The following is a 26,403-nucleotide window of genomic DNA, read 5'->3' as shown; positions in this document are numbered from 1 at the left end:
TTTTAAAAACCGAAAAAAAAAAAATTTTTGAAAAAAAACCCTAAAAAAAACCAAAAAAAAAAAAAGGAAAAAAAAAAAAAAAAAAAATCCTGAATCTTTTTTTTTTCTTCAAAATAAAACTTGTGAAACTTTAAGAAAAACTGCAGATGTGTGTCTGGTGAGGTTTTGGTTAAAACACATTTGTGTTTTATTCAGTGGGTAGAAAATACAGAAGTTTTACTGAAGTAAGAATAAAAATACTTCATTATAAAATTACTCAAGTAAAAGTAGAACATAGTAAAAATACTCCTAAAAATATATTTTCCCAAAAAGTTACTAAAGTAAATGTAACTAGTTGCCATCCAACTCTGAATACAATAAAAACTGAACTAAAACTGAACAATATTTAACTAATAAAAACTAGCAGACACACTAAAAACCAACTAAACTGGTCAGAACTAAATAAAACTAACCTAAAATAAAAAACCTAAAATAAAAAACCCAGAGATGTAATAACCTTGGACCCGTTTCGGCCCGTTTCATTGTTCTGTCAGCTTTGGGACTCGCTGCTCATTGTTCCTGATCTGATCTTCCTGACAGGAAAACATACATTCTGAGGTTCAGGAAGGAATACTGAGACCAGAACCGACAAAGACCGGTCCAAATGTAAAACCTGAAACCCGTCAGCAGCAGAACCTGCAGGTTTCATGGCAAATCTGCATAAAAACCCTGAATATGTCAGAGTTTGAGCAGGAAGTGGCTCCAAAAGCTAGAAGAACAAAGAACTGGAGTCCAAAGACGACAAAAATTTAACACAACACTCATCAGCTTTTTGTTTTTATTCAAATTTGTTCATCTTAAAAAAGAAAACCAACTTTAACAAAAGCTAAAAGTTCACATTTTTCCATTAATAATAATTGTTAAACACAAAATAATCAGAAATCTTTTTTATATGTACAATAAACAGATTATTCAGCCAAACAGGACAAACTGCAGGTAAACTGATGGCTGCACATTCTGACACATTTCAACTGAAGGTAATAAAGGAAGAAAAAAACAATAAAAATTACAAAAAAAAAGTCGTAAACAAACACAAAACATGATCAACATCATTCCTTATTGCTCGGCACCAAGGTTAAAGCCCTGATGTGCCCGCTGACGATCGCCGCGTTTCAATCCTACAACTTCCAAGTAGAAACAGTTCAGCAAGTTTTATACAAATCTGGATATAAAAGGAGATTTTAGAAGCAACCCAGTGAAACCAGTGTTTTATACAACATCACAGCAGAGCTGCTGGGAAGAAAATGCCCTGAAACCTTCAGGTCTCATTCTGCTGATGCTCCTGCGCTGGACAGGAGGAAACCTCGAGTTTGGACCCAACCCAGGTGTCAGAGACAGAGCTGGTCAGAAACGTGGCTGTAAACCTTAAGGCAGGATGATCAAGGCACGAGTTACCAGGAAACTATGATCATAACCGAAAAAACTGCAGATAAACAGCTTGATTTCTGGTTCAACATTGCACACATAAAAAATAAAACAGTTGATAATTATTTAATGATAGTAAAAATAAATCAGATTAATCAGATTGTGCAGTAAACTGAGTGGGACTCATTCAGAAGCCAGTGAACGGTTCTTCCTTCTCTACGTTTTTATCCTGACGCTCTGAAGACCCAACAGGGTTTTTCTGTAAGTTGGGAAAATAAAAGGTGGAAAACAGAGTCAAACTCTATGCTGATGACACTTTAATGTTCATTACTAATCCTGAGATTAGACCCGTTAGATGTTATTATTTACATCCAGAAATGTTGCACATGCACCAACGCTGCAGGACAAAAAGTCCTTTACATGCTGCCTGTAGCTTCGCTGCTGCGGTAAAACAGAATGAAACCTGTGCAGTGCAGACGTCACGCTACAACGGGTCTGTAGCTTTTCTCCGTTTTTAATGACCAGTTTGGTCCCATCTACCACTGGGTGAGTCACGGTACTGGCTAATTCCTGCCAGAGTCTCAGAAGATGCTGAAAATCTTCATGAAGCTCAAGAGGCAGTTTGTTTCAGACACTGAAAGCTCTTCACTTCCTTCCTGCTTCCTTCTGTCTAAAGGAGGAGGAAACATGAAGACGCTACAGGTGAACTGGGACGACCTCATGTGTTGGTACAGACAAAAGCAAGGAATTATGGGATAGAGACACTGAGCGATACCATACCGCAGTTTATTAAAAATGTCCTCCAGACACTTCAATTTGAAAACTTCTCAACTTTTAGTGCGGTGATGAAGTTAATTGGTACAATTGCTAATTGTGGTAAATATTTTTTTTCTTTTTATGTACAGAATCATTTTTTAAATCATTTTTCTATTTCCTTTGACTCGGCCGTGTGTCAGGACAACAAACTGATGCTGCAACCTATTAGATTTGTTTTTGCTTCCTGTTAAATTAGTCAGATTTATGTTGGAACGGTTAATTGGTTGTTGCTGAAATTTAATAAAAAATTTATTTGAAAAAAATTAAAAATAAACTTGGGAATCTTTGTGCCTCTTAGCTTCCAGCCTCAAACTGAAGCTGCGACGGAGTTTTGGGGATTTTTAATTATGAGAATAAAGTCATGAAATCAGCAGAATGAAGATGAGAAATTAAGAGAAAAAAGTGATAAAGTTATCAGGATCTGATGGAAGCAGCTCAGCAGGTCCAGGTGGTTCTTTCCACTGCTGTCCTGCTACCAATAACAACTTGATGCTGATGTGATAAAAGATTAAATATTTTCTAATTTGTAAAATCGATACCAAACGTAACTTTTCAAGATGTCCAACATTCCTCATTTTAAATGTTAATTATTTTTCATGTAGGAGTTTTTATAAGATGTAATTCTGTCAAACAACTTTATTATTGTATTACAACTTTTTTGTGTCGTTATAACTTAATGATTTATGGCTTAATCCTAATATTATGACTTTATTCTCAGAACCATTTTTTGTGCTGGTTTCAACCTGGGAATGTTTTACAGTGCATCCTGCTTTAATAAAACATCAACAAGAACAATTTCAACCAGACTCATTTAAATTACCTGACTTTTTGAAGACTTCAAGACTTTAAAATATCTTGAATTCAGATTGCTGGTAATTGTAGATAACACTTAGGGGAGGGGCAGTTAAAATAAGTTTTAAAATAAAATCTTTATACAGTGAAATTATGATAAGATTTATTTACATCTAGAGAAAAGCGTTCCTGGAGTGTTGAAGGTTTAATCCAGTGTTAGCTCGTTGCTACGCCTTCCTGTTTCCAGAGCTGAGTCAACAGTAAATGATGAATAACAGATTATTTTTCTAGAGAATAAACGTTGTATAAGATAATCCAAATACAGAAAAATCTCTTTCAACCTCTGGTGTCCAAACATTTTGCCAACACTTGGAGGCTGCAAAAGTATTTTAAAACAAACTTCTTGAGCCTTTTTTAAATGTATCTGTTAATTCATAAAGTGAAATTTTAAGTCATTTTAGAGACAAAACATAAAAGGTTTTGCATTATTGCATTATCATAAGACAGTTTCTGACTTTTAAAGTTTGATTGTTTTCCTGTTTGGGCTGAATGCTTCGCATTTAAGTAAAAGTAGATCAATGTTTGTGGTTCTAGTTACTGCAAAGGTAAGACAAATGCAAAAAGGTTGATAATATAAGAGAATCTATTTTTTTGTACCTCATATTTTTATAAGATGTTACATATCTGTAAAAAAAACAAACTTGTTAAAAAACTTGCTCTACAAGATGAAAAAGTGTCCATGCTTGGATTGAGGTTGGGGGCCACAAAATCACTCAGAGGGCTGCAAATGGCCCCTGGGCCGCACTTTGAACACCCCTGTAGAAACCAACAGTTGGTCCTTATTTCCATGAAGAGGCAAAACGGTTCAGAAGGGAAACTAAACAGTATCTCAGAGCCAAAATGGCCGACTCAGTGAGTTTTCCGGCTGTGGAAGATAATGAAGTAAAAAGTTAACAGAAAGGTTCAGAAAACTCCTCTGAGTCTGAACGGTGCGGCAGGACGCAGACGGTCCTTCAGTTTTTGCTCTTCAGCTCAAAGCGGCTGTAAACCTGCTTCGTTTTCAGCTTGTTGTAGTGGTTGACCAGGTCCAGCTTGCTGTGGCCCAGGGTCATCCGCTTCTGGTCCTGGCGGCTCATGTGGCCCGGCGGAGACGTCGGCGGCGGCGGGCACTGCTGGCTCTCTGGCTCTGGCTGAGAGAGTTCTGGCCCGCCCCAGGGCGAGGAGTTCAGCGGGGACGGAGACCGCCGGAAGTTGAAGGTTTCCTTGTCTTTGGAGGAGAAGAGCAGCTTGTCGGACATCTTGTTGTGGAACTGGCTGCTGGGCGTCCTCTGCTTTGGGGGCAGTTTGGGCTCGTTGATGGGCGACGGCGTCTGGATCTTAAGGTTCTGGTTTGTGTTTGGAGAACTTTGAAACAAGGTGGGCTTGTGGTCATACAAACCCAATCCCTGAAATTTGGTGGAAGTGCCACTAATGTTTGCCCGCAAGAGTTCGGCTGAGCTGGGTTTGTTCCACTCGATGCCCGTTGACTGGCCGTAGGTCGGCAGTTGGCGGTCGGTGATGAGGTTGTGACCGGTTCCGCCGTTGGGAGAACCTCGGACTCCCGGGCTCGGGCCTCCCACCCTCAGCCCACCGACTCTCCTCTCTGGGCTTTGCAGAGACGAGCCGACGGGTTCCTTCTTGTCATGACCCTGAGTGACCTTGTAGACGTTGTTGGAGGTCATCCCCGGAGCAACCTTAACGCTGGAAATGCTGTTACTTGATTGGCTGCTGGAGTTTTCAGAGCAACTCCGGTCCCGTTGCCTGCAGGAGGAAAGACAGTCGAGATCAACAAGGAACAGAAACAGAGACGGTACCAGTACCGACCCGGTTCTTTAAAAACTGATACACTACCAGGCCCGTCACAAAAACTCAATTTGCCCAGATGTTATTGTGAAAAACAATAATGTTGTTGTTTTGAGACCATTTTAAATTCATATAATGGTAATAATGCAAGAACACATTCTCAAAGATCAGCAAACTTTAAATTCTAATATTTAAAACTGGAACTGGAAGACAACTTAAATATCCAGAATAAATAAACAAAACAACAGATTTAAATAAAATGAACTCTGAAGTCTCTGGAAACAAAATTATCCATGAAAAAAAAAGGTTTAACTGAGACCAAAACTCCAGACTGAAAACTTTACCATCCGGTTTATGGGAGAAAGAGAGAAAAGAGAAAAACGATAAATCATAAAACAAGTTTAGCTCCGCCCACTTTGGTGGAAACGTTCGAACTTGGTCAGTTAGACTGGCGTAAAGCGACAGCCTCGTGCACAAATAAACTCAGATGAATTAGTTTGTTGACTTTTTGGAGAACTTTGGACCGAATGACCTGGTTTTTACATGACAAACCTGAACTGAGCAAAACGTGCCGTCATTAAACTCAGTCTGGGAACAACAGCTGTAAACGCATCAAATATGAGTCGCAACATTTCACCTCGGTCTTATGGACCCGGTCCTCCTGACATGTTAATGTTTCAACTCCTCTGGTAACAATAAGAAAGTCCAGCTATAACCCTGACAACAGATTCTCGTTCCTGTTGTTACTCTGCAGAACCTGCTGCAGGCAGGGAGTGGCAGTTTGCAGAGAAAATGGAGGAATGAAGTCACAGCTTAGTGCTCGTTTACACTCTTAACTCTGTAATTAAACAGTTAGACCAAATGGATCCTTTATTTCTTTTATGAAATTCTCATTCTGCCTTCTGGCAACTAAAACATGAGAGTTTGATGACATTAAAATACAGTTATGTGAGCAAACAGAAGAGCAGAAAATGAAACTGTTGTGAATAAGGTGGTAAAGGTGCAGCTGGTATGAATTATACTGAGATGAAGCAGGAAGGTTTTCTGTTTAAGGTTTCCTTCCCGTACGGTGTGAATTATCTGTACATTTTTCCTCTTCAGATTGTGGTTGGAATAATGAAACAGAATAAAAAAGCAGATCCCTGCAGATGAATAATAAGACCAGAGTGAAGTTGGTTCCCCTGGCACCTTCTTCAGATCTAATGAAATTGGTGTCAAATGTTTGTGCAGCAAAAACCTTTTCTTTGTGCCGCTATCACTTTAAAGATGTTAATAAAAATGTAAGACAATTGTTTGTGAGGGGTTGACCTTTAAACTTTCATTAATATCTTCAAAGCAAAAGCAGCACAAACAGATATTTTTGCTGCACAATCATAGTCAAGTGAACTGACACCAATTCTGTCTGATATGAAGAAGGTGTGGAGGCTGGTTGACCTTTCATGACCTCTGGAAACATTTATTAATGTCTTTAAAATGACAGCGATTCTTAATGTTTTCCTCCATGATGTATTTGATGTTTCCATGGACCATCCGCCATGTTGGACACGTCGTTCCTACCTGTCGGAGTGCAGATCCAGACCCAGGGGCCCGCCGAGCCCCAGGCCTATCACAGGGGCCTGGAAGGTCTGGTACGACGGATAGTAAGGCATCTCTTCGTCTTCTGGGTTGAATCTGTCGATGATCTGCGAGTCGGCGTACAGGCAGCGAAACTCCCGATCGAAGCTGTCGGTGATGAAACCTGAGAAATGCATCACCATGTTGCTGTGCACCTGCGCCGACAGCCAGGTGAAGCTGCAGGGAGAGACGACAGGAAGTCAGGACGTTTTATCACCTAAAGTCTAACAATCAGGAGGAAAACGGAGGAAAGTTTCCTTAGATAATCTCAGGTAGGAGCGTCTGACTGCTTTGGTAACAAATCAGGGTTGGGTTCGTCCTGGGGTTCGGCGTGAACCCATTAACTCGGGTCCGTTCTATCAGGACTATAAAATTATATGTGCAGGAATGATAAAATGCACTGAGTATCTATCAGTACTTGGTGTAAATGATCTCCCTCCACCTCCAGCTGATAACCAGCGTTAACCGTTTCCTGGCAGAGGATGAGTCACGGCTGTGACTCATCGGTTCGTTCGGCGTCCAGCCGACCTTCATCTGGCTGGAGCAACGACAGCTAATTACATCCAGACACATTCACTCATCACTCAGATTTAAAACCTTCAACCTGGAAATTCGGTTCTGTTACATCAGAATTAATCAAGATATTGGATCTGATGTCATCATAATTCAGCCTGAAAGCATAAAGGTGATTAATGGAAAAGTGATTATGTAACTATAAAACCACATCATCCCTGGTAGATATGAAAAATTTTAAACTGAATGCTGGTTATTAGTAAAATATATTGGAGAATTCCAAAATTTTTTATTGCTTTTATCTTTTCAAATTGTTCATTTGCTTGAATTACAGGGGAAACTTTAGGTTTTTAGCCAGTATAAAAATTCTATAGTTATAATAAGAATAAGTATAACATAACACATCTCTGAATTACAACAGAAAACAAGAATACATATTTTAAGAATTTTGAAATGATTAGCTTTAGATTTATGTTGAATCTTTAATAAAATAAAATGCAATAAAATGGGCATTTTTCTCCAAAGAATATAGTAAAAAAAATAAAATAAAAAATTAGAATCAGTTAATTTCTATTTGAATAAAAAAGTACTGAATTATATGTACTTCAAGTTTTTAAAAAGAACAATCAAAATCTCTAAAATAAATCAGATTAAAAAAAGAAGTAGAGATAGTTAGCTATGTAGCTAACTGCAGGAGCTAGCTAGCAAGCCAGACAGCTTCTTAGCCATGTAGCCATTTCTCACTGTATTCAGAGAATTATGTCCCACTTACAGCTGATCAAATAAATAAATGACGATGCAAAACATCATATTTGGGGAGCTTTTATGTCTATAAAACCTTTTCCAGGCAGTTTTTCCTCTCAGTAGGCGGCATCACTCTCATCTGTTAAACCAACCCTTCAGTTGGTTTCAGAAGCTTTATTTTCTTTATTATTATTAGTCATAGCAAACAGCAGAAATCATTTTTCCTCAGATGTGAATGTGAAAGTTGCTGAACTTGCTGAGCAGGAAAATAAACAGAGAAGTTGAGGAACCTGAGCAGCGACTCGCCGTCCGCCATGACGGTTCCTCAGATGGAACCGCCGCGACCATAAAACTCTTACATCACTTCACTCTGCTGCTTTATCAACAGAGCCATAAACTTATAAAACAAGTTTGGCATAATTATGATAAGACTTCCTGGAACATTTTATACAAGTTTCCAGTTAGCAGATCGGCTAATAAACATGTTGATAAATTATTAATGACGAATCTCGGGATTTTCCTTCGATTCTGCTTGGGATCATAATCTGCATCTTTACCCAGGAAAAAAACATGCAGCAGATATACATCAATCAGGCAAAACATTATGACCACCATTTTCTCGTTAGCGTGGCAGCTGTCCTGGCTTTGACAGGTAAGCAGGAAGTTAATGTTACGTCCTTAAAGTCGATAGCAGCAGAAAAAATGGCATGTAGTCGAAACCGATGTTACTGTAGTTAACTAAAACAAAGAAATAACAAAAAGTTTTAATTGAGGAAACATTTTGTGAAATAAAAACTGTAATTAATGGGGGGAACTACTATATTGTGCATTTATAAAACTAACTAAAACATACTGAAATATAGATAAAATAACCTTTGTTTTTGTTTTTATTAATAAGTTTATTATTAAACATTCAGAACTGGTGCAAAGTTGATGTCTAATTTGATGAGCTGCGGGTCTGACTGCTGCAGGAAGGTGTGGTGCAGATGAGACCTGACTGAAATGTTTTGAACAGTTTGTTGTCTTCATTCCAGAGTCAGCAGAGCAGCTGATCCGACCCAACCCACACCTGCAGCTAGGGAACCGGTTCCTGTACAGAAACGGTTCTGAGTAGTTCAGAATCGTTAAACTGTCTGCTTAACGATTCTGTTCAACGGTTCCCGTAACGTGTGATGTTTCCACGCTCCGTGTTTTGCTTTAGAAAATATCAAAAATGGCGTCACGGCAGAAACGCTGCATGAAATGTTTATATTTCACACATTTCCTCCTTTTATAAGAATAAAAGGAGGAAATGCCTCCAACATCCTCAAACCGCACAGCACGCAACCGATTTGAACGAGTGAGTTTGATCCGTTGCTTAGCAATGGTGGTGAATCTCAAGGGGGTGGAGCTTAGAGCACAGGCATCCTGGTTACTGTATTAATGTTAGAGCCATTCTGTATAAATAATCCACATCTCACGTTAACAGTTACAATCATACTCAATAAATCAGAATATATTTTCTGACCAGGCTCACTTATTGTGTTAAAAACACAAAAACTGTTGATGTGCAGAAAGTTGCATTTCATGTTAAAATGTTGGCAGAGGGATTTTTATTGATTAAGCAAGTTTTTATTTAGTTTGAAACAAAACATGGTGCATATTTTGAATTAAGAAGTTTATTTCCTAACTCAATGAGAATCGATAAAGAACCAATAAATTCTCATCAGTTCCTGTCCCGACCTGCAGCACCACAGATTCGTCGCCTTCAAACTCCAAGCAAACTTTCTGCTCCCTCATAGTGACGGCCTGGGCTTTTACAAGCTGTGGCAGGAGTTATTATTACACCATCAAGTACATGCAGTAATGATCAACACTTCCTCTGAGCTGATCTGTGACAACAGCTTGGTAAAAACAAAGTCTCAGCTTCACGGCTATTTTACACTCAGACGCCCTCGGCATCGCTTCAGGGGACATCGCTACGCACCGAGCCCAGTTTTCACTCTAAAACTGAACCCGTTTCCTCACCGGGTCGCACAGTCTGTCCATGACAGGAAGTCAAGTCCTCACGATGTGAGCAGGAAAGTCTCTGCACACAACAAAAGAGACAATAACACAGTTTGGACGGACGCCTGGAGACAATGGAGCTCAGTCTGAGCTGAGGATGATGAGTAACTGACAGCAGAGCCGACACCACGGTTCTGCCTGGGAACATTTACATCACACAACGGCTCCTTTTAGAACAACAACTTCACGCAGAAACTTCATCTGAACCAAAAATACGCCACCGTCCAGGATTGCGAGCGTCTTCAGAGAGCTTTATGGCGTTTTATGCATAATGAGCTCAATGTGAAAGAAGCTCTGACTGAAAATGAAAAATCCAAACCGAGAAACGTTTCCCACAAACATTAGCTTATTTTGTGGAAAACATGTAAGATCCGAGTTGCGTCACATATCAGCATCTGTGGGAATCTGGACTATGACTTCTCCCTCTTTGCTTTTAGCATAATTTAAACTGAAGGTTTGTATCCAGACCGTCGGAAAGGGAAAAAGTTTCAGCGCTTACGGTGCAGAACCTGCTGCAGGCAGGGACTGCCAGACGAATTAAGTCACAGTTTAGTCACGTCCAACGCTGCTCTCGAGGTAATTTTAGCTGAACTATCAGCACAGATTTTGTCAGCTAACGTGTTTAAACAAACTGGATTTTACAGGAGAGGAACACGACCTCGTTACGCTTCAACCAGCTAAAATTATCAACCTGGTTTGAATCCTTTAGCTTAACTTTCTAGCAACTAAAACCTGAAAATGTCTGATCGTGGACACATTTATATCCGGTTCATGTCTGTGAGCAACAGAAGAGGATATCAGTTGCATGAAGGCTGGTTGCTAATGCTAGCTGACATGTTTTATTTTAAGGCTGTCATAAAATGAACTTGTTCATATTAGGAATGTGAACTTGGTTCAGAATATTTAGGTGTGGACCTATGAACATGAACTAATTCAGTTTTAGTAACTGAACTCTGAGTGGGTTCTTGTTAAGTCTGGATCGGGACAAGATGGCTGCAGCTTTACCAGGTCACAACAACGACACTGAAGGTTGTTTTAGTTCATTTCATCTGTTTGCTTCATTTAAAGCAGAAACATTTCAACCCTCAGATGTTCAGTTTCACTCAGAGACGATCAGGAGGGGAAAACCGAGAGCTTAAACGGGATGACCTTTGCCCTCTTTTATCTCCGGCTGTAATTACAGGTGATACTGGGATATTTCTGGAACCGTTTTCACCACCAGCAGCTTCAGGAGAACAGCTCTGCTGCACAACGTCGGCTTTATCAGCCTCGCCACAAGAATTTGCAAACTCATATGAGGCTTCCTGTGACAGTGCTGCTTATCAGCGAGATGCAAAGCAGACGTCAGGCTGCAGGACGGAGCAGCTCCAGACAAACTTTCCTGTTTTCCTGCTAAAAATGGAGGGCTGACTGATAACAGGTGTGATTGTTCCTAAATCTCATGTTTATTTGTTGCCATTGAGACTAAAGGCTTCTGGACAAGTTTATTGGTGTAAACAGAGCAGCTGACTCTGCCGTCTCACCTGTAGGAGCCGGCGATGACCTCCTCACAGTCGATGATCATGAACTTCTCCAGGACCTGACCGGTGAACTTCTTCCCGCCTCTGGTGCAGTACGTGTCGCCGCAGACGCTGCGAACCCGCATGTTCTGCACAAACCAACACACAGACGTAAAATAATCGCTCTCAGCGTAAAAACAGGACAACAAGATCAACCAGAGAGGCTGCGTTTATGGAGTTTGTAAAGAAAGAAGCAGAGAACTGGAATGATCTGCATGAAGACCACTGAACTTCACTGGAATAGTGCAGCACACTAGGATCAGGGGTGTGGATGATTTATGGTCATCATTAGTTTTTTCAGAATAAACAGAACCAGAATAACTAAAAAATTTTGTTGGAAAATCTTCCGCTTTTCTCCAGCAAATTTTTCATTTAGCGCTTTAGTGTTTTTGCCAACTTTGACGACGCTTAGCTTCTCCTAATTTATTTATTTCTTCCAGATATAATCTAAAGCACCAATTTACTTGGCTGTTAGCAACCAAGTTAGCAAAACCCAACAACCATAATACTGAGACCAGGAGTGAAAAGCCTGCTCCAAAAGAATCACTTCCTGAATGCAGCTGTGTTTGACAAATCTGGGTTCAGGAGAACGGTCGTAACCACCAGGCGCCGACCCGTTTCACTTACATTCAGGTGAGAGTTCTGAATGTCCAGCGCCACACACATGTCCGTGAAGTAGCTCAGGTTCTTCTCGTCCAGCAGGATGTAGACGGGGACTCGCCGCTTGTTGGACGCCTCCATCAGGTCACACATCAGATCCACGTCGGTGAAGATGTCCATCACCACGGCGATGACCTGTAGAGACAGCGGGAGTCAGCCGTGGTTTCGGATGGTACCGGTCCTGATCCGGACCTCAGAGGTTTCCTTCACAGAAAACTCCAGAGAGAGATTTACTTTCAACTTCAGATGATTTTTACTCAGTTTCAGACAAAAAACTGAGCAGAGGAATGTTTTAATGTTGAGGTGGAGTATTATCACTCTCATTATTACAATAATAATAATAATAATAATAATATCAGCACAATGTTTGGGGAAATCCATCTTATTAACTGTAAAGCACGGTGGTGGAGGGTTGATGATCTGGATCTCCTCTGACAGATGAATCTTGGTCCAAACTGGGTAAATATTCAACTTCCTGCTTTCATGACCCAAATTATTCCATCTTTTACAACAAATCTTCCATCAGATTAAAAAAAAAACGTTTTATTCTGTAAAGAGACGAGAATCTGAATCAGCAGGTTTCTAACTTTCTTACTCACCAAACTGAATATCAGCAGAGCGTTTATACTCTAAACTCATTCTACAAATGAAGAGCATGAAGGAAACAGAAAGCTGCAGCCAGTGTTTCATAAGAACCCTGACATGTTTATCGTTTATGAGCTCCTAAAATCAAGGGAAATATATTTGGATATTACGAAGGAACATGTTGTTATAACCTGATGAGCCGGTTTCTGGGCCCCCAGGGGCCAAACTGCTCCGCTGTGGGGCCTCACAGTTTCCATCAAGCACAGCTCGGATGACAGCGTGACCAAACCCAGTCAGCAACCAGTCAACCAGTCAGCAACCAGTCAACCCAGAACCACAATCAGTTCCTCTGAGAAACGACCAACCAGGAGATTATCGATCGTTTCTGATCACCTGGAGGCAGAAGATTTATTCTCCCTTCCATCAGAGTCAGGAGGCTGAATACTTCACTTCCTGGAGGATTTTCCTCCTTTACCCCTCCACTCCCACCTCTGCTTTGTTATTTCCTTCAGACCCAGAAAACAAAGAGAGAGGAAACGGGCCTGAAGCGGCCAGAGAGCCAACAGGAACCAACAAAACCAAAAAGATTCAACGACCAAACATCCACTGTCTCCACCGTTAATCTACAGCTTTAAACCTTTTGGTAAATATTCTTACACATTTTCAGAGACAAAACCTCATGAGAAGCACAAATAGTTTCATTTTTAACTCAGTAATATTTTATTTTACCCATTTTTTCCCCACTGATTATTGGTGATTGGTCTCATATGTAAAACAATCGATATCGATTTTCATCATGGGGCTGGTCATGTGACAGGGATGCAGCAAAGGATTGTGGGATGTTTCACTGAAGCAGAGACATTTTTATGATGTTAAAATGGAAGGTAAATATTAATATTAGTGGATAACCTTATAAATTACATAAACTCTATAAATTCACCATATTAATAAAAACTGGTTTGTTTTATGAGTTGATTCTTTAAAAACAACTGAAGTTTCTGCTGCATTTAATGTAGAAACAAAAAGTGACATCTCCAAACTTTATGTTCCATTTAAAGAGGTTAATATGAGTTTCTAATCATTCTATAAAACAATTTATGAGATTTATCAACTTATTTTGTTCAGTGAACTGCAGAAGGAAAATTTGTCATGAAAACAAATAATCCACCTCTTTATTTCCGAGCAGCAGTGAATGCAACACGATTTCAAGCATAAAGGAGGTGAAAATCTTTAACCATTTGATTCTTTTCTGCTTTAAGTTTTAACAGGGAAACATTGTTATGTTTTAACTCTGCAGACAGAAGCAACAGAAATCTGTTTGGTGATAAAATCCTCCATCAGCCAATCAAAAGCAGCTTGAGGCGTCAGGAAAGCGTCAAACCAATCCAGGTTTTGTGTTTAAGCTCTTCTACAGTCGTTGAATGAAGCCAGGTTCCTACTGCAGCTGAATGTCTCAGAAGAGGTCAAAGTTCATTTATTGTCTGAAAAAGCAGCGAAGATGCCCAGTTTGAAGGATTTCTGCACATGAACCTCCTTTGTTTACGGATGCAGGAAGAGGAAGTGACTCACACGCAGCGCGTGCTGCAGCGTCTGCAAGCGGAGCAGCTGACCAGGCTGATCTGGGACCAGCTCACAGCTCCAGACAGAGACCAGTCAGGGAGGTCAAAGGTCACACAGAAACACGACCTGAACACCATGGAGTCACTGGTGTCTGACTCAGGTTCTGGGTTTACTAATACAGCTTTAACCTGCAAGTTCAACCCGTAAAACCAGCTGCTGGGATCCACAGACACACAAGGCGGCTGCAAACGGAGAAACTAGCTTCAGAAACATGACCTTTGACCTGCAGAAGGAACTTGAGACGCAGGAAAACAACAGAAATGGATTTCAAAGCACAAATTAGCCTTAAAATCCTTCTGGTAGTTTATAAAACACAAAACTCATTAAATATCTGCTGCTGTTGTATCAACCTTCCAGAACACTTTGATCAAACACGGAGAAGTGGAGAAGTTGCATTCAGCTTCTAAGCATCACAGATCTGGAACAAACTTCTGTAAAACTGCAAACAAGCTGAAACACTGAGTTCCTTTAAATCTGGACTAAAGACCAGCTGGTTAGAGCTGCTTTTGATTCATAATCAATGGAACATTGAACAACATTTTTTATGAGCATTGATGATTTTTTGATGGTGGTATTTGACGAAATGTAAAGTTTGTTTTTAAATTGGTGACTGTTTTTATTTTTGTGTTTTTATAACAAAAAGCACTTTGAAGTGTCTTGTTACTGAAATGTGAGACACAAATAAACTTAATTGATTAAAACAAAGAAAACCTTCAAAAATGCAAGAAAACTGAAAAGATCTAAAATAAAATAAAGCTATTTCAGACAAAACAAGCTGAAAATGTTTTAAAAAGCCACCAAAGATGCAGAAACCAACATCAAGTTCAACCTCTTGCATGTTTCTCCAGGTCAGTTTGGACTGAGGTCATTGATCCAGGCTCAGCTGCTGGCCTCTGGTTCAGGACCCAATAAGAGCTGAACCAACGTGACAACAGGTGGGGGCAGGGCCAGCCCGGGCCTGTCGGCTCTGGAGACGAATTAACGCAGCCAGCTGGAGGAAACACAGCTGCAGAGTTTCCTCTGGCAGCATGTCTACCTGTGCCGTGATGTCATCAGACCGGAGAGCTTATCTAGAAGAGCCGCTCTACATAAACTCTATATTTGCAGCTCTGCGGCCGTCAGAGACTCTGGACGCAACAGGACTGAAACCATCTGTGACCCGCTGGTCTGCAAACATAACACTGCACAAACACAGCATTTTGGGCTGAGCAACAGCCTCAGAGAGAAGGGGGAACATTTGAATTGGAAATGAAGAGAGTCTGTTTTCACTGGAAGAGTGTAGACTGGTTCTGGTTCTGGTTCTAACCTGGGTCAGGAAATCTGCCCACCTGAAGCTGAATCCATCATCAGATTAGATTAAACTATGGGTCACTAATCAGAGATAATCTCTCAGATCTGGAGCTGATTAAATTATTGATCCACTTTTATTTCACGGCATCATCAGATATGGAGGAACAATACTGACATAATTAAAGATAAAAGCAGAAATATGGATGTTTTGGTTTTCAAAACATCCATATTTTCCTTTAAACGCATGTTTAAGGAAAACACAAGAAAATATGTAAACATTTCTTGGTGAAATGTAAAAAGATGTCTTGATAAAAAGAAAATACAAAATACATACATTTCTGCATTTATCTATATATCTGTATGCCACTGTTTAAATTATGGACAGGATTAAACGAGTATTTGCTCCTCCTGCTTTTCAAACAGAAAAGTGGTTTAAGCTAATTATTTTGTTCTTGGTTATGCGTGGACATATTTTCTGTGTCATACTGATGACTTATTGCTTTTAAAAACCTGTTTGAAATTGAAAAAAATAAATGAAATTGATTTATTTAATGCTGTTATTGATAATATGCTGTGTTTTTGTAACTAACTGTTTTATGGATAAGGGATCTCAATAGGGTTCTGTCCACAGATAGGAAGAGAACCCAAAACTTTACTCAAATATCAGCAGAACTACTTCAACATATGTTTTACTCAAGTAAAACTTAAAAGTAGCATCCAAGAAATGACTCCAGTAAGAGTAAAAAAGTATTTGGTAAAAAGTACTCAAGTACTGAGTAATTGATCAAATTATCCATCATTTAAAAATTACATTATCAGATGGACCAATATATAAAGTTTAGTGTAAAATTTAGTATTTTAAGGACAAAATGACAATAATTCATATAAGTAACAGAAAACAACAAAATTAGGCAAAAGCCTTAAAACTTATGAAACTTTAATAAAAACGGCAGGTGCCTGGTGACTTAAGTAAAAGTAAAAAGTAGTAAAAATACTCCTGAAAGAACATTTCTTCCAAAAAGTTACTCGAGTACATTTAACTGAGTAAATGTAACTAGTTACAACCAAATTAAGCCGGACCTCCTCACCTTCTTGGCCTTGTTGATCATGGACCGGATCAGGTCCTTGATGTTGTGAGTTTTGTCCCTCTGGAAGTAGATCTGGGTCTCCGACGGTCCGAACCGCACCGGGGTCTCGGGCCAGCCCAGCTCCAGCATCGGCGGCTCGTCGTCGGACATCATGGGGAAGTAAGTCCCGGAGGTCAGCTCGGACACGGCGTCCGCGTCCCCGTCGTCCCGGTCGCCGCTGTCGGGGTCGGAGGTCTTGCTGGCGGCATGCTGGCTGATGTAGCGGATCTCCAGCGGCGACAGGAAGTTGAGCTCCCGCTCCTCGGCCAGGACCCGCCGGTACTCCTTCTCCCCGTGCTCCAGCAGCGCGTCCGTGGCCAGCCGCGCCGCCTCGTTGTGGCTCAGCTCCAGCTTGGAGCCCTCCCTCCACGGGTTCTTCACCTCCTCCAGCCGGGAAGCGAGCTTCCCCAGCGGCTTCCTGCCGCCGGTGGCCGGCCGCAGGCCCTCGGAGCTGATCATGGTGCTGCCGGACTGGGAGACTATCGACCTGGAACCTGGAACTAGTCGCTGCTGCGCTGGGAGTCCTGAAGCATCGCCGTTATTTTTAAAGCAGAAAGCGGATTAAATCTGATCAATAATCCGCACCGACCTGCCTCCAGATTAAAGAGAGTAAATGACAGTTTGGTTCTGTTCAGGGCGCTGAAATGGTCCCGGCTTCTCTGGTTCCCGGCCCTGTCCGTCAGGATGTCGCCTCTCCGAGCCGCAGCCGCCTCTTCTGCGCGGTGTTGTGTTGCAGCAGCCGGGGGTCAGGTGTGTGTCTTCTGCTCACCTGTTGCAGTCTGTCCTCTCATTGGCTGCTCCGCCATCAGGCTCCTCCCCCTCCGGCCGTTACCAAGCCAACCAGCTCACAACAAGTAGCCCACGTCTGGTCAGAGATTTCAAAATAAAGCTGCTAGTGATTAAAAAAAAAAATAAAATAAACAAAAAGTAAAAGCCTAATGGGTGAAAATGAAGCAAATACCGAAGAAAATGCTAATTTTACTTCATGCAAACTTTCAAAGTGTTTTTATTTCTCGCCATTCCCAGTTTATTTGAATTTAAATGTTCAAATGAACCCGAGGTAATCTAAAGAGTTTGACATATTTTTACTCAATTATAAGTCAAAAGAAGTAGTCCAAGAAATTACTCAAATAACATCTGACTTAATATTTAAAAATTACGTAATCACACTGAAAACATTTTAAATTAAGTTTGAATAAATAATAAAACAATATAAATAAAAACATATTCACAAGAAGAAGTAATTTTCTAAATATTTTTATCAACATATTAATTATTAAACTAATCCCACAGCAGGTAATTAGTATACAGCAGGTGATAAAACAGGGTAAAGTACTCCCTGTGATTAATTCATATAGTTTACTGTATTATCTTGATCCCCAAATGGCTCATCAGAAAATAATTAATCAGAACAACAAAGCTGGTGTTGAAACAAGATGTCTCACTCTGATTTAAACTGTTGGTCTGTTTCTGGTGATTTTATGGTAAAAACATGTTTATTCTTTATTCTGTGAAGCTGCTCTCAGTGGCGACAGGATCCACAAATATTATTCAACAAAAGTAAAAAGTATGGTGTAGTTAAATTGCTGTCCTTAATTCCAAAAAAATAAATAAATAAATAAAAAAAAATACTCAAGTATGTGTAACTGAGTAAATGTAACGAGTTACACCTTGGGTAGAGTATTCTTATTAGATGTAATTTTGTTGTGTTATGTCATATTTTAGTTAATTTCACACATTTTCATCAGCCTGTTTCTGGTTTTGCAGGTTTTTATTCTTATTTTGTCATCCAGAGGGAATAGTTGGTTGTTTATTAGTTATTTAACATAACTTTGTAGTGAATAGTGTAATTTTGAGTTAAGTTTTCCTCTTCATGTCACTTTGTTTAGTCTTTTAATGCATTCAACCATCAGTTTGAGCTACAGAAAGCAGAGCCAATGATATATGACTCAAACCTTTTGTGGTGTCATCTTTTTGTTTTGGGGTTTTGTGTGGAAATCCTCTTACTACCTGCTGTACATCTCAGTAGAAAACCACAAATAGATCTGTTTGTGATGTTTCTTTGTGTTTCTACTACAACTATGGCACATATATTAATATGCTGTATAGCTAAATAATCACAGTGATGCTTTTCAGTTGTCATCTGACACCAGAACTGTGCCAGAACCAAATTCTTCCATTTTCATTGGAAGCGATACCAGAAGACTCAACCCTTCTCTGGAATGAAAGATGGCATTCCTTCTGCTGAAATTTCCGTAGATGCGTCAGCCATTGATGAAGACATGTTCATCTTCTTCCTCTTGGCAGCAGAACCCCCCCTGAGGTTACAGTGTCCATAATCGGGCCTGAACATCCGGGATCGGGTCAGGTGTGACGGTGTGTTTACCAGCAGGGAGGTGCAGGTGACCAAATCAAACACCTCTCACTGACATCATCCTCCCTGCTCTGTTTGAATAGGTAAAGCAGAGTGTGATTGTCCGGGTCACGAGTCAGAACGGCTGGGCGTGTTAGCTGATGCTGTGAGGTCCGGCTGGGAAACTGGGCCAGTCAGAAGCTGGTTATACTGGAACCAACATGGATCCTCATTCAATCAGTTTGAGTTTCCTTCTCTGACGGATGAAATGGGATTTTCCTCATACTACTTATTCAGGATCTGCTCTTACTGAAATGTAAAATGTGTTTTTCTAAACATTTTAATGATCCTTCAGGTTCAGAATAAACTTTATTGTTTATATTTTGACCAATTAAACAATCATAAACATCAGCGGCCATAACTCCATCTGACTGCATCAGTTTGGTCCAGTCTTCTTTTCAATGTTGCAGACTTTTGTTTCAGCTCACCTGAAGGTCCTTCCACAATCAGGTTGAGGTTTGAACTTTGACTAGACCTTTGCTTTAACTCATTCTTGTCTTTGTCTCCACCTCCACTCATTAATGCTTATATTGATGGTTCTGTTCCTCATGGTTCTGTCCATCATGGTTCTGTTCCTCATGGTTCTGTCCATCATGGTTCTGTCCATCTCAGTTCCGGTCCTCATGGTTCTTTCTGTCTTAGACAACCAGCAGGTTTTACTGGAGGTTTATTTCTGGAACCAGTGAGGATCGTCACAGCTTTCATCTCCATCCAGTCTGTAAAAACCAAGATGGCGGACCTGGGATTGGAACCACCCAGGACTTCCTCCCTGTTCGTCTTGGTCACATGCTAGAGGAGAGTCAGTCGCCATGACAATGGAAACGGGTCGAAGGCGTTAATGTTCTGATGGAACCAGTAAGAGAACCCCAACGGCATGATGGGAAACGCCCAAGGCCGAGCAACGACTGGTTTCTGCTCCGGACCCAGCAGAGGTGGACTGGATGAACTGGTTCCCAGTCACTGAAACAGAGATGAGGATTAAATCCACCTGACTGCCTGACTGAGAGGCACAAAGGCAGAGATTAGCTTCAGATTGGTTTCAGATTAGCTTCAGATTAGCTTCAGATTAGCTTCAGGTTCAGCTGGAAAACATGCAGGAAAACATCCATCCGTCCATCCATCATTCCTAATATTAGGCATCAGTTGCTTTTCTCCATATTGATATTTTATGATTATAGATATGGATATAAAGTCATCCTCTCTGTATGTGAGCAGAAACCAACCAGCAGAGCTAAAACCTGATTTATGGATGGTTTTCATTTCATCCAACTGAACCCGGTGAATTTAACTCCACATGTTGGCGTTTGTCCATTTCCTTCTTCAGTCCTTCTGCCTTATTAAAACAGTAAATCTGATTTTTGTTTTTACCATTTTCAGGATTATTCAGTTAAAGTTGAATGTGATCAGCTCAGAAAAAGAGATTAAAATATTTTAGCAACGTTTATTTAATCGTCATGGTTACAGACGAAATTAGAGAAGTTTAGTTGAAAACATGTATTCCTCAAATTTAGATTCTTTCTGAATAAATGGTTTAAACTAGAAGATTATGAGATTTTACTGAAATAAAGTTAAAATATCTGAAGACTTTTACCTCATCTTTACTGGAGATGCTCCAGATCAGTATTAATATTTTTATTGGAAAGAATTCAGTTAGTAACAAAGATCCCCATTCGTGAGGGCAGATCTGTTCAGTCTAACTCTAGACTTTATTATTTATTTTTCATTATGTTTATAATTCCTAATTGCACTTTGGTCATTTGAAAGAAGGTTGTTACAGTTTATTTTTCCATGTTTGACCAAGGTAGTCGACCTATTGTTTTAATTTATTTTACATTGGCTTAAAAAATAAAAGTTGTTTTTACATGTTTGACCAAGCTGCTGAAGCTATTCTTGTATTTAAGTGAGCTGTACTGGAGCAGAGTTATCAAATGAGTTCGTAATTCAGCACATTTATGTCTGTGTTTAAGGAACAGAAACGTTTTAAATAAATTCAGCTGTTTCTCTGTATCGGATCTGCTGATAATAAACCTCAGAAATTGGAAGTACAATCTAATGCATCCCTGATCTTTACTCGTGTGTTTGTACTGTGTTTGGATTTGCATAATAGTCATAAACAGTAAGAAGAGCAACATGAAGCACCAGCAGCGTTTATCCGCCTTTCATCCAGCAGCCCAGTTATTTTAGGCAGCAGAACTTGAGCTGCCATAATAAACTCGATGATGGACGTGTTGATGATCCTTGCTGCGGCTCAGAGCTTTGTGAGGAGCGGCCGCGTCCCGGAGAACCGGTCCGACCCGCTGGCTGAGAAAACACTGACACATCACTTTTCAGTCATTAGTTCAAATTTATCCACGTTTATTTATGTAACCAGCAGTTACCAGGAAATTTACCAGCCGGTTCCTGACAGAAACAAAAACATTCAGTTCAAATCTGAAAGTTTAATCTAATCTAACTATGATGAAAATGATTCATTATGAATAAGTTCAGCTAATATATGCTAATTAAAGCCAATCAGAGACAGTAATTGTTCTGAACACGCCCAGGACATTGAGCAGCACTGAATAATAGATTTAAACTATTGTTGAAAGTTATGACAGCATCACTTCACATATTATCCTCTTTCATACACTGACTGTGGAGAAACTCTTATAAAACCAACATAAAACCTGTTTATATGCATCAGAAGGAAACAATGTGACTCAGAGCTGCATCCGATTATTTTCATCCCAGTAGTTAAATATTTATTAAATTACATTGATTTAGTACAATAAACTGCTTCTAACAGAAACACTTTGAATTAAAGAAAGAAACGAAATAAGAAAATAAAGTTTGTTTAATAAAACTAAAGGTCAAATATTAACAACTGCTCTTCAATTAGAGGGATTCATGTGTGGAATAATGAAACTGTGTTTTTCACTGTAAATAAAAACTAAATTATAAAAATCAATTGCTAAACAAATACAATAAGGTTAGATTATGATTGTTTACTTCCTTTTATGAGTTTGTCTCATTGGAGATTTGTTATAGAAAAATATACAGGAACAAATGGACAGTTTTGATTTCGATAGTATTCCATGTATGAAAAAGTTAATAAGTGTATATACCGACCTTCCAGACTTACTCCAAGTTTTTCCTGGACCTGGAAAACTTTGCAGTCATGAATTTAAATTACTTGTTGATGATGGTTGATGATAACTTTAGAAAACAAACCTTAACATCCACGTTTTATGTCTGTGATTCCGTTAGAAAGTTTGTGACGCTTCTGAGCTGCTTTCAGTTATTCTCCTTTATTCTTCTTTATTCTCCCGTCACTTCATCTAGAAATCAAAACTGCAGGATTTTCCTGCGTCAGCACATTTTTACTCTGCAGAACCAGCTGCAGGCAAACCAGGCAGGAACAGGAGAGACATTCAGCTGAGAACCAGAGAGAAATTATTTGATTTGTGCATCTGTGCAGAAACCACAGTCATTTTATACTCAACACTTCCCCCCCTCACCCCCTCCATCTTCTCTGTACGGTATGCCTGAAATGTCAAAACAGAACAGAAAATGTTTTCTGTGGGGGAAACAATTCCTTTATTTTTGGTCAACTGTTGCTGATTGTTTGGGATACTGTGCAGTTGGACTGATTTTTGGTTATATTTTTCATGCTTTGCCATCTTGTTGTGGTGCGTAACCATAGCAACGGGGAGGTTACAACAAGGCGCTGATTACCATTGGGAAAGCTGAAATAATGCCAAAGCCCTGAGAGCTTTCCTGCCAAAGTCATCAACATCTAGAATAACTCTTTGAAGAATTTGAATTAATACAAGTTACATTTAATTTCCCTTTGAGATCAATAAAATATTTTAATTGAATTAACCTGTCATACAGGGGTGTCAAACTCCAGTCCTCACGGCCGCTGTCCTGCAGTGTTTAGATGTGCCACAGGTAAAAAACAGTGGAATGAAATGGCTTAATCACCTCCTCCCTGTGTAGATCGGTTCTCCTGAGCCTTGCTAATGACCTAATTATTCTTTTCAGGTGTGGTGCAGCAGAGGCACATCTAAAAGTTGCAGGACAGCGGCCCTTGAGGACTGGAGTTTGACACCCCTGTCACTAGAGGACCCAAGTTTGGGTCCTCTCGTGAATGACAGGTTAAATTAAAGAAAATGTTGAAAAAAGTGTCACCATGTTGTGAGTTCGTTATGAGACAGATCATCTGAATAAAATCAAGCTCCTCTACCTTCTCCTAGTACTAACTAAAAACAACCAATCAGAGCCAGGAGGCGGGTCTTAGCGCCGTCAATCACCCATTCCCATTCCGCTCCCTTTCTCTGTGCTACAGTACATAGTTAGCATAGCCATTGATGATGGCAGGTAAACAGTTTTCCTGTAATTATGAGTTGTTTCTCAGCCATTAGCATATTTAGCAGCAAACATGAGGTTGATTGACAGTGCTAAGTCCCTCCTCCCAGCTGTGATTGGTTGTTTTTGGTGTATTTCTTCAGACGGCAATAGTAGCTCAGGGAGAAGGCGAAGGAGATCAGTTTTTTCATAGATCATCAGTTTCTGTCACAACGAGGTGGCAGTTTTAACAAATATATAAAAAACAAATAATAAAAATAAATAAATTAAAAAATAAAGAATAAAATAGTAAGCTCTGCACATGCTCATGCTGTCCTCTCAGTTTAAACCTTCATCTCTGACCCTGAGTCTGTATCAAGGTCAAAGTTTTCACCTCCACATTAATAATTCACTTCAGCAGATATCACTCTTCATCCTGAGGAAGAGTTGTTGCTGTTTGACCTGGGCTTCTGTTTAAGCATGAAACAAACCATTTAATCGGTCGTTCTCGTCATGGAGGTGTGTGTGTGTGTGTGTATGTGTGTGTGTGTGTGTGTGTGACTTGCATACGCCTTCAGTAAACAACGCCGCCCCGTCACCATGCGTGAAGTCATGAAGGTGAAAACAGCTGTTCTGTTGGATGTGGAACAGGACAAACATCAGCTGATCTGCTGCAGGTCAACATTTCACTACAAGGAAAACAGATCTTAGGAAGTATATAATATTTTATTCCTGAAAACAATTATAGACTGTAGAACAACCTGCACTTCATTTTATGTGTGGAAAATGAGAAACGCTCAACTTTTATTATGAAAATGTCTGAGAGCCTAATCCAACGCTAATGTTAGTGAATGTTTTCCTGATGTCGCAGGAAGTCTTTGCTCGTGTTCCTGATGTACCATTTTGAATCTGTAATATTTATTATTGTAGAAAGTCTCAAGAAGTCTGTCTATGTGGCCATTCTCTCAAAATGTCTTGGATTTCTAAAGGATTAAAAGTCAATTTTACTGGAACTCCTGAAAAACCACAAGCAAAATGGCTGTCCCTCCACCAAACTTTACCCTTACAAATAGCCTTTATTACCAGGTATGTTTCACTGAGATTACAAATGTATTTTTCGTCTTCATTTATGAATTTATGAATTCATTTTATTCATAAAATAAAATGAATATTTTATTTTATGAATAAAATGAATCCTTTCCAAAGCAGGTCAGATGTAAACGGCAGAACATGGAGTCAGTTTTCATTTTAACTTTTTTAATTAGAGTTTTTCATGTTTTTCAGTAAATTGTTGCTTTAGTAGTAAATAACTGCATATAAAATTCATTTTTTCTGTCTACAACAGTAAAATTATGTGTTTCTGCAGAGCACAAAGGATTTTTCTGCAGATTCAGCCCAACGCCAGGGCATGAAGTGGATTAAAGGTTAAAGGTCATGACTCTGAACTAGTATGGAAGACTGAAGGAGAAAACCTCTTCTCAAGATGGCGGCAGGTCAGCAGCGCTGCATCTGGATGAGATTCTGGGACAAACATCTGCAAACACGGTGGTGGAGGTATGGTAATTTGGGCTTTTGTTTAATGAACTATGACCTCTTTCAGTCAAATGTGAGTCCATCCGAGTCCGGTCCAAACCAGGTCAAAAATCCCAAACACAGATCTGCTGCAATGGTCTAGTCAAAGTCCAAACCGCAACCTGATAGAAATATCTCACCAAAACAAAATCTATATGGTTCAATTTGCCTCAGGAGAATGGGTTTTATTTAATGTACTGTGTTTTCTAACTGTTGTGATCGTCAGGAGTTTTAAATAAAGGCTGAATAAAAACCAAAATGTTGTTTAGAGAGAAAACAGAACCTAAATGAACTGAAAGCCCTTCCACTGCTGCTGAAATAGAAACAATGTGATTTTTATTTTTTCCACACAGACAGACTTTGACTCATACGGTCTGATAATTTGTTAGAGTTTCAGCTGTGAGTCTTTCTGTCAAGCTGCCTGGTTATAAAGGATCCAGAAGACAAACGTAAAAAAGACAAATGATCTGATCCTGAACAGGAAAGGAAAGAAAATGTGAGATTTTCCCCAAAATGTTGTGAATTTGTGTTGAGTCGGGTTTGTGTCTTTCTGAGGACGGCAGCAGCAGACAGACTTTCACAGGGTTTGTCCACCCACAGTTTCAACACTCGGACAGAACGGCATTGATGGTGTGAAGCCGGCTGGCAGATAAAGGTCCCAGCTCATAACGGAGAGAGAGAAACCGCACCATTGTTCCGCCTCACACAAGAACAGGACTCACCAAAAGGCTGAAATTAAAATAATCACTACAACCCGTCCAGTGTCAGAACCTTCGGTCTGGAAAACGGACCTTCACCGTCTCAATGAGACCTTTGTTGATGCTCTGAAGCACAACAGATTGACTCAGTTTGCATGAGAATTTCACAGTAAATGTCAGCAACTGCAGTTTTTATTATTCTGCTGCTCCATAAAAGATGGACTGAACAATAGAGACCAGAAACAGAACTGCAGTTTGGACCAGTGAAGGAACAGAACCGACTCAAATAAGTTATATTCATTAATAACCTCCATACACCTCAACCTCTTTGTCACTATTTTATTTATATACCCTAATTCATAAATGAACAGTAGAAAGCAAACAGGTCCAGTCCGTTCATAGCAGTACCAGCCAGAACAGTCCAGTCACCTCAGTAAAAATGAATCCCAGCTCTTTGAATCGAGTCGTTCACTCTGCAGCAGTGATTCCTCCTTGGCAAGAATATGGTGACAGTGGAGAGGAATGACTCACTTTAACAGGAAGACCATCAGAACCAGAACCAGGACCAGACTGACTTGGTTCAGAGAGGACAGAAGAGAGACTGAAGTGGAAGCAGATTTTCTCCTGAACATTTAGGCTGGGTTCCCCCAGGAATGTTCAGTCCGCTTTAATCTAAAAGATAAGTCTGGTTTGTTAGGTATGAAAGCTAATCGACCTCTGACCTTTGGTCCTCTGGTCTTCCAAACCTCAGTCTGGGTTTGGTTTGAATGTGAAAGCCAAGC

General features: G+C 39.9%; 1 protein-coding gene across 1 annotated transcript; it reads right to left on the bottom strand.

Annotated features, from left to right (window-relative positions):
* Positions 1 to 3,549: 3,549 nt before the first annotated feature.
* Positions 3,550 to 17,522, bottom strand: fam83c (family with sequence similarity 83 member C). Its single transcript, XM_015046522.1, has 5 exons — positions 16,574 to 17,522; positions 11,958 to 12,125; positions 11,295 to 11,419; positions 6,412 to 6,645; positions 3,550 to 4,812 (listed from the first exon to the last, which is right to left on the bottom strand). The coding sequence occupies exons 1-5, from the start codon at positions 17,069 to 17,071 to the stop codon at positions 4,026 to 4,028; spliced, it is 1,812 nt and encodes a 603-aa protein (XP_014902008.1). The 5' UTR covers positions 17,072 to 17,522; the 3' UTR covers positions 3,550 to 4,025.
* Between the last annotated feature and the right edge of the window lie 8,881 nt (positions 17,523 to 26,403).

Source organism: Poecilia latipinna, unplaced genomic scaffold (assembly GCF_001443285.1).
Source record: "Poecilia latipinna isolate Pla-1442-1.1 unplaced genomic scaffold, P_latipinna-1.0 Scaffold782, whole genome shotgun sequence".
Lineage (NCBI taxonomy): Eukaryota > Metazoa > Chordata > Actinopteri > Cyprinodontiformes > Poeciliidae > Poecilia > Poecilia latipinna.
Note: the sequence above shows the minus strand (reverse complement) of the source record. Positions and strands in the feature narration are given on the sequence as shown.

What these genes read in the sequence shown, in the direction of transcription:
- fam83c (XM_015046522.1), bottom strand. Translation starts at nt 17,071, where the DNA reads ATGATCAGCTCCGAGGGCCTGCGGCCGGCCACCGGCGGCAGGAAGCCG. An exon ending in TGATCAACAAGGCCAAGAAG is followed by an intron (nt 12,126 to 16,573) that starts GTGAGGAGGTCC and finishes CTGTCTCTACAG; the next exon opens with GTCATCGCCGTGGTGATGGA. An exon ending in GTCATCGCCGGCTCCTACAG is followed by an intron (nt 6,646 to 11,294) that starts GTGAGACGGCAG and finishes CTCTCCCTGCAG; the next exon opens with CTTCACCTGGCTGTCGGCGC.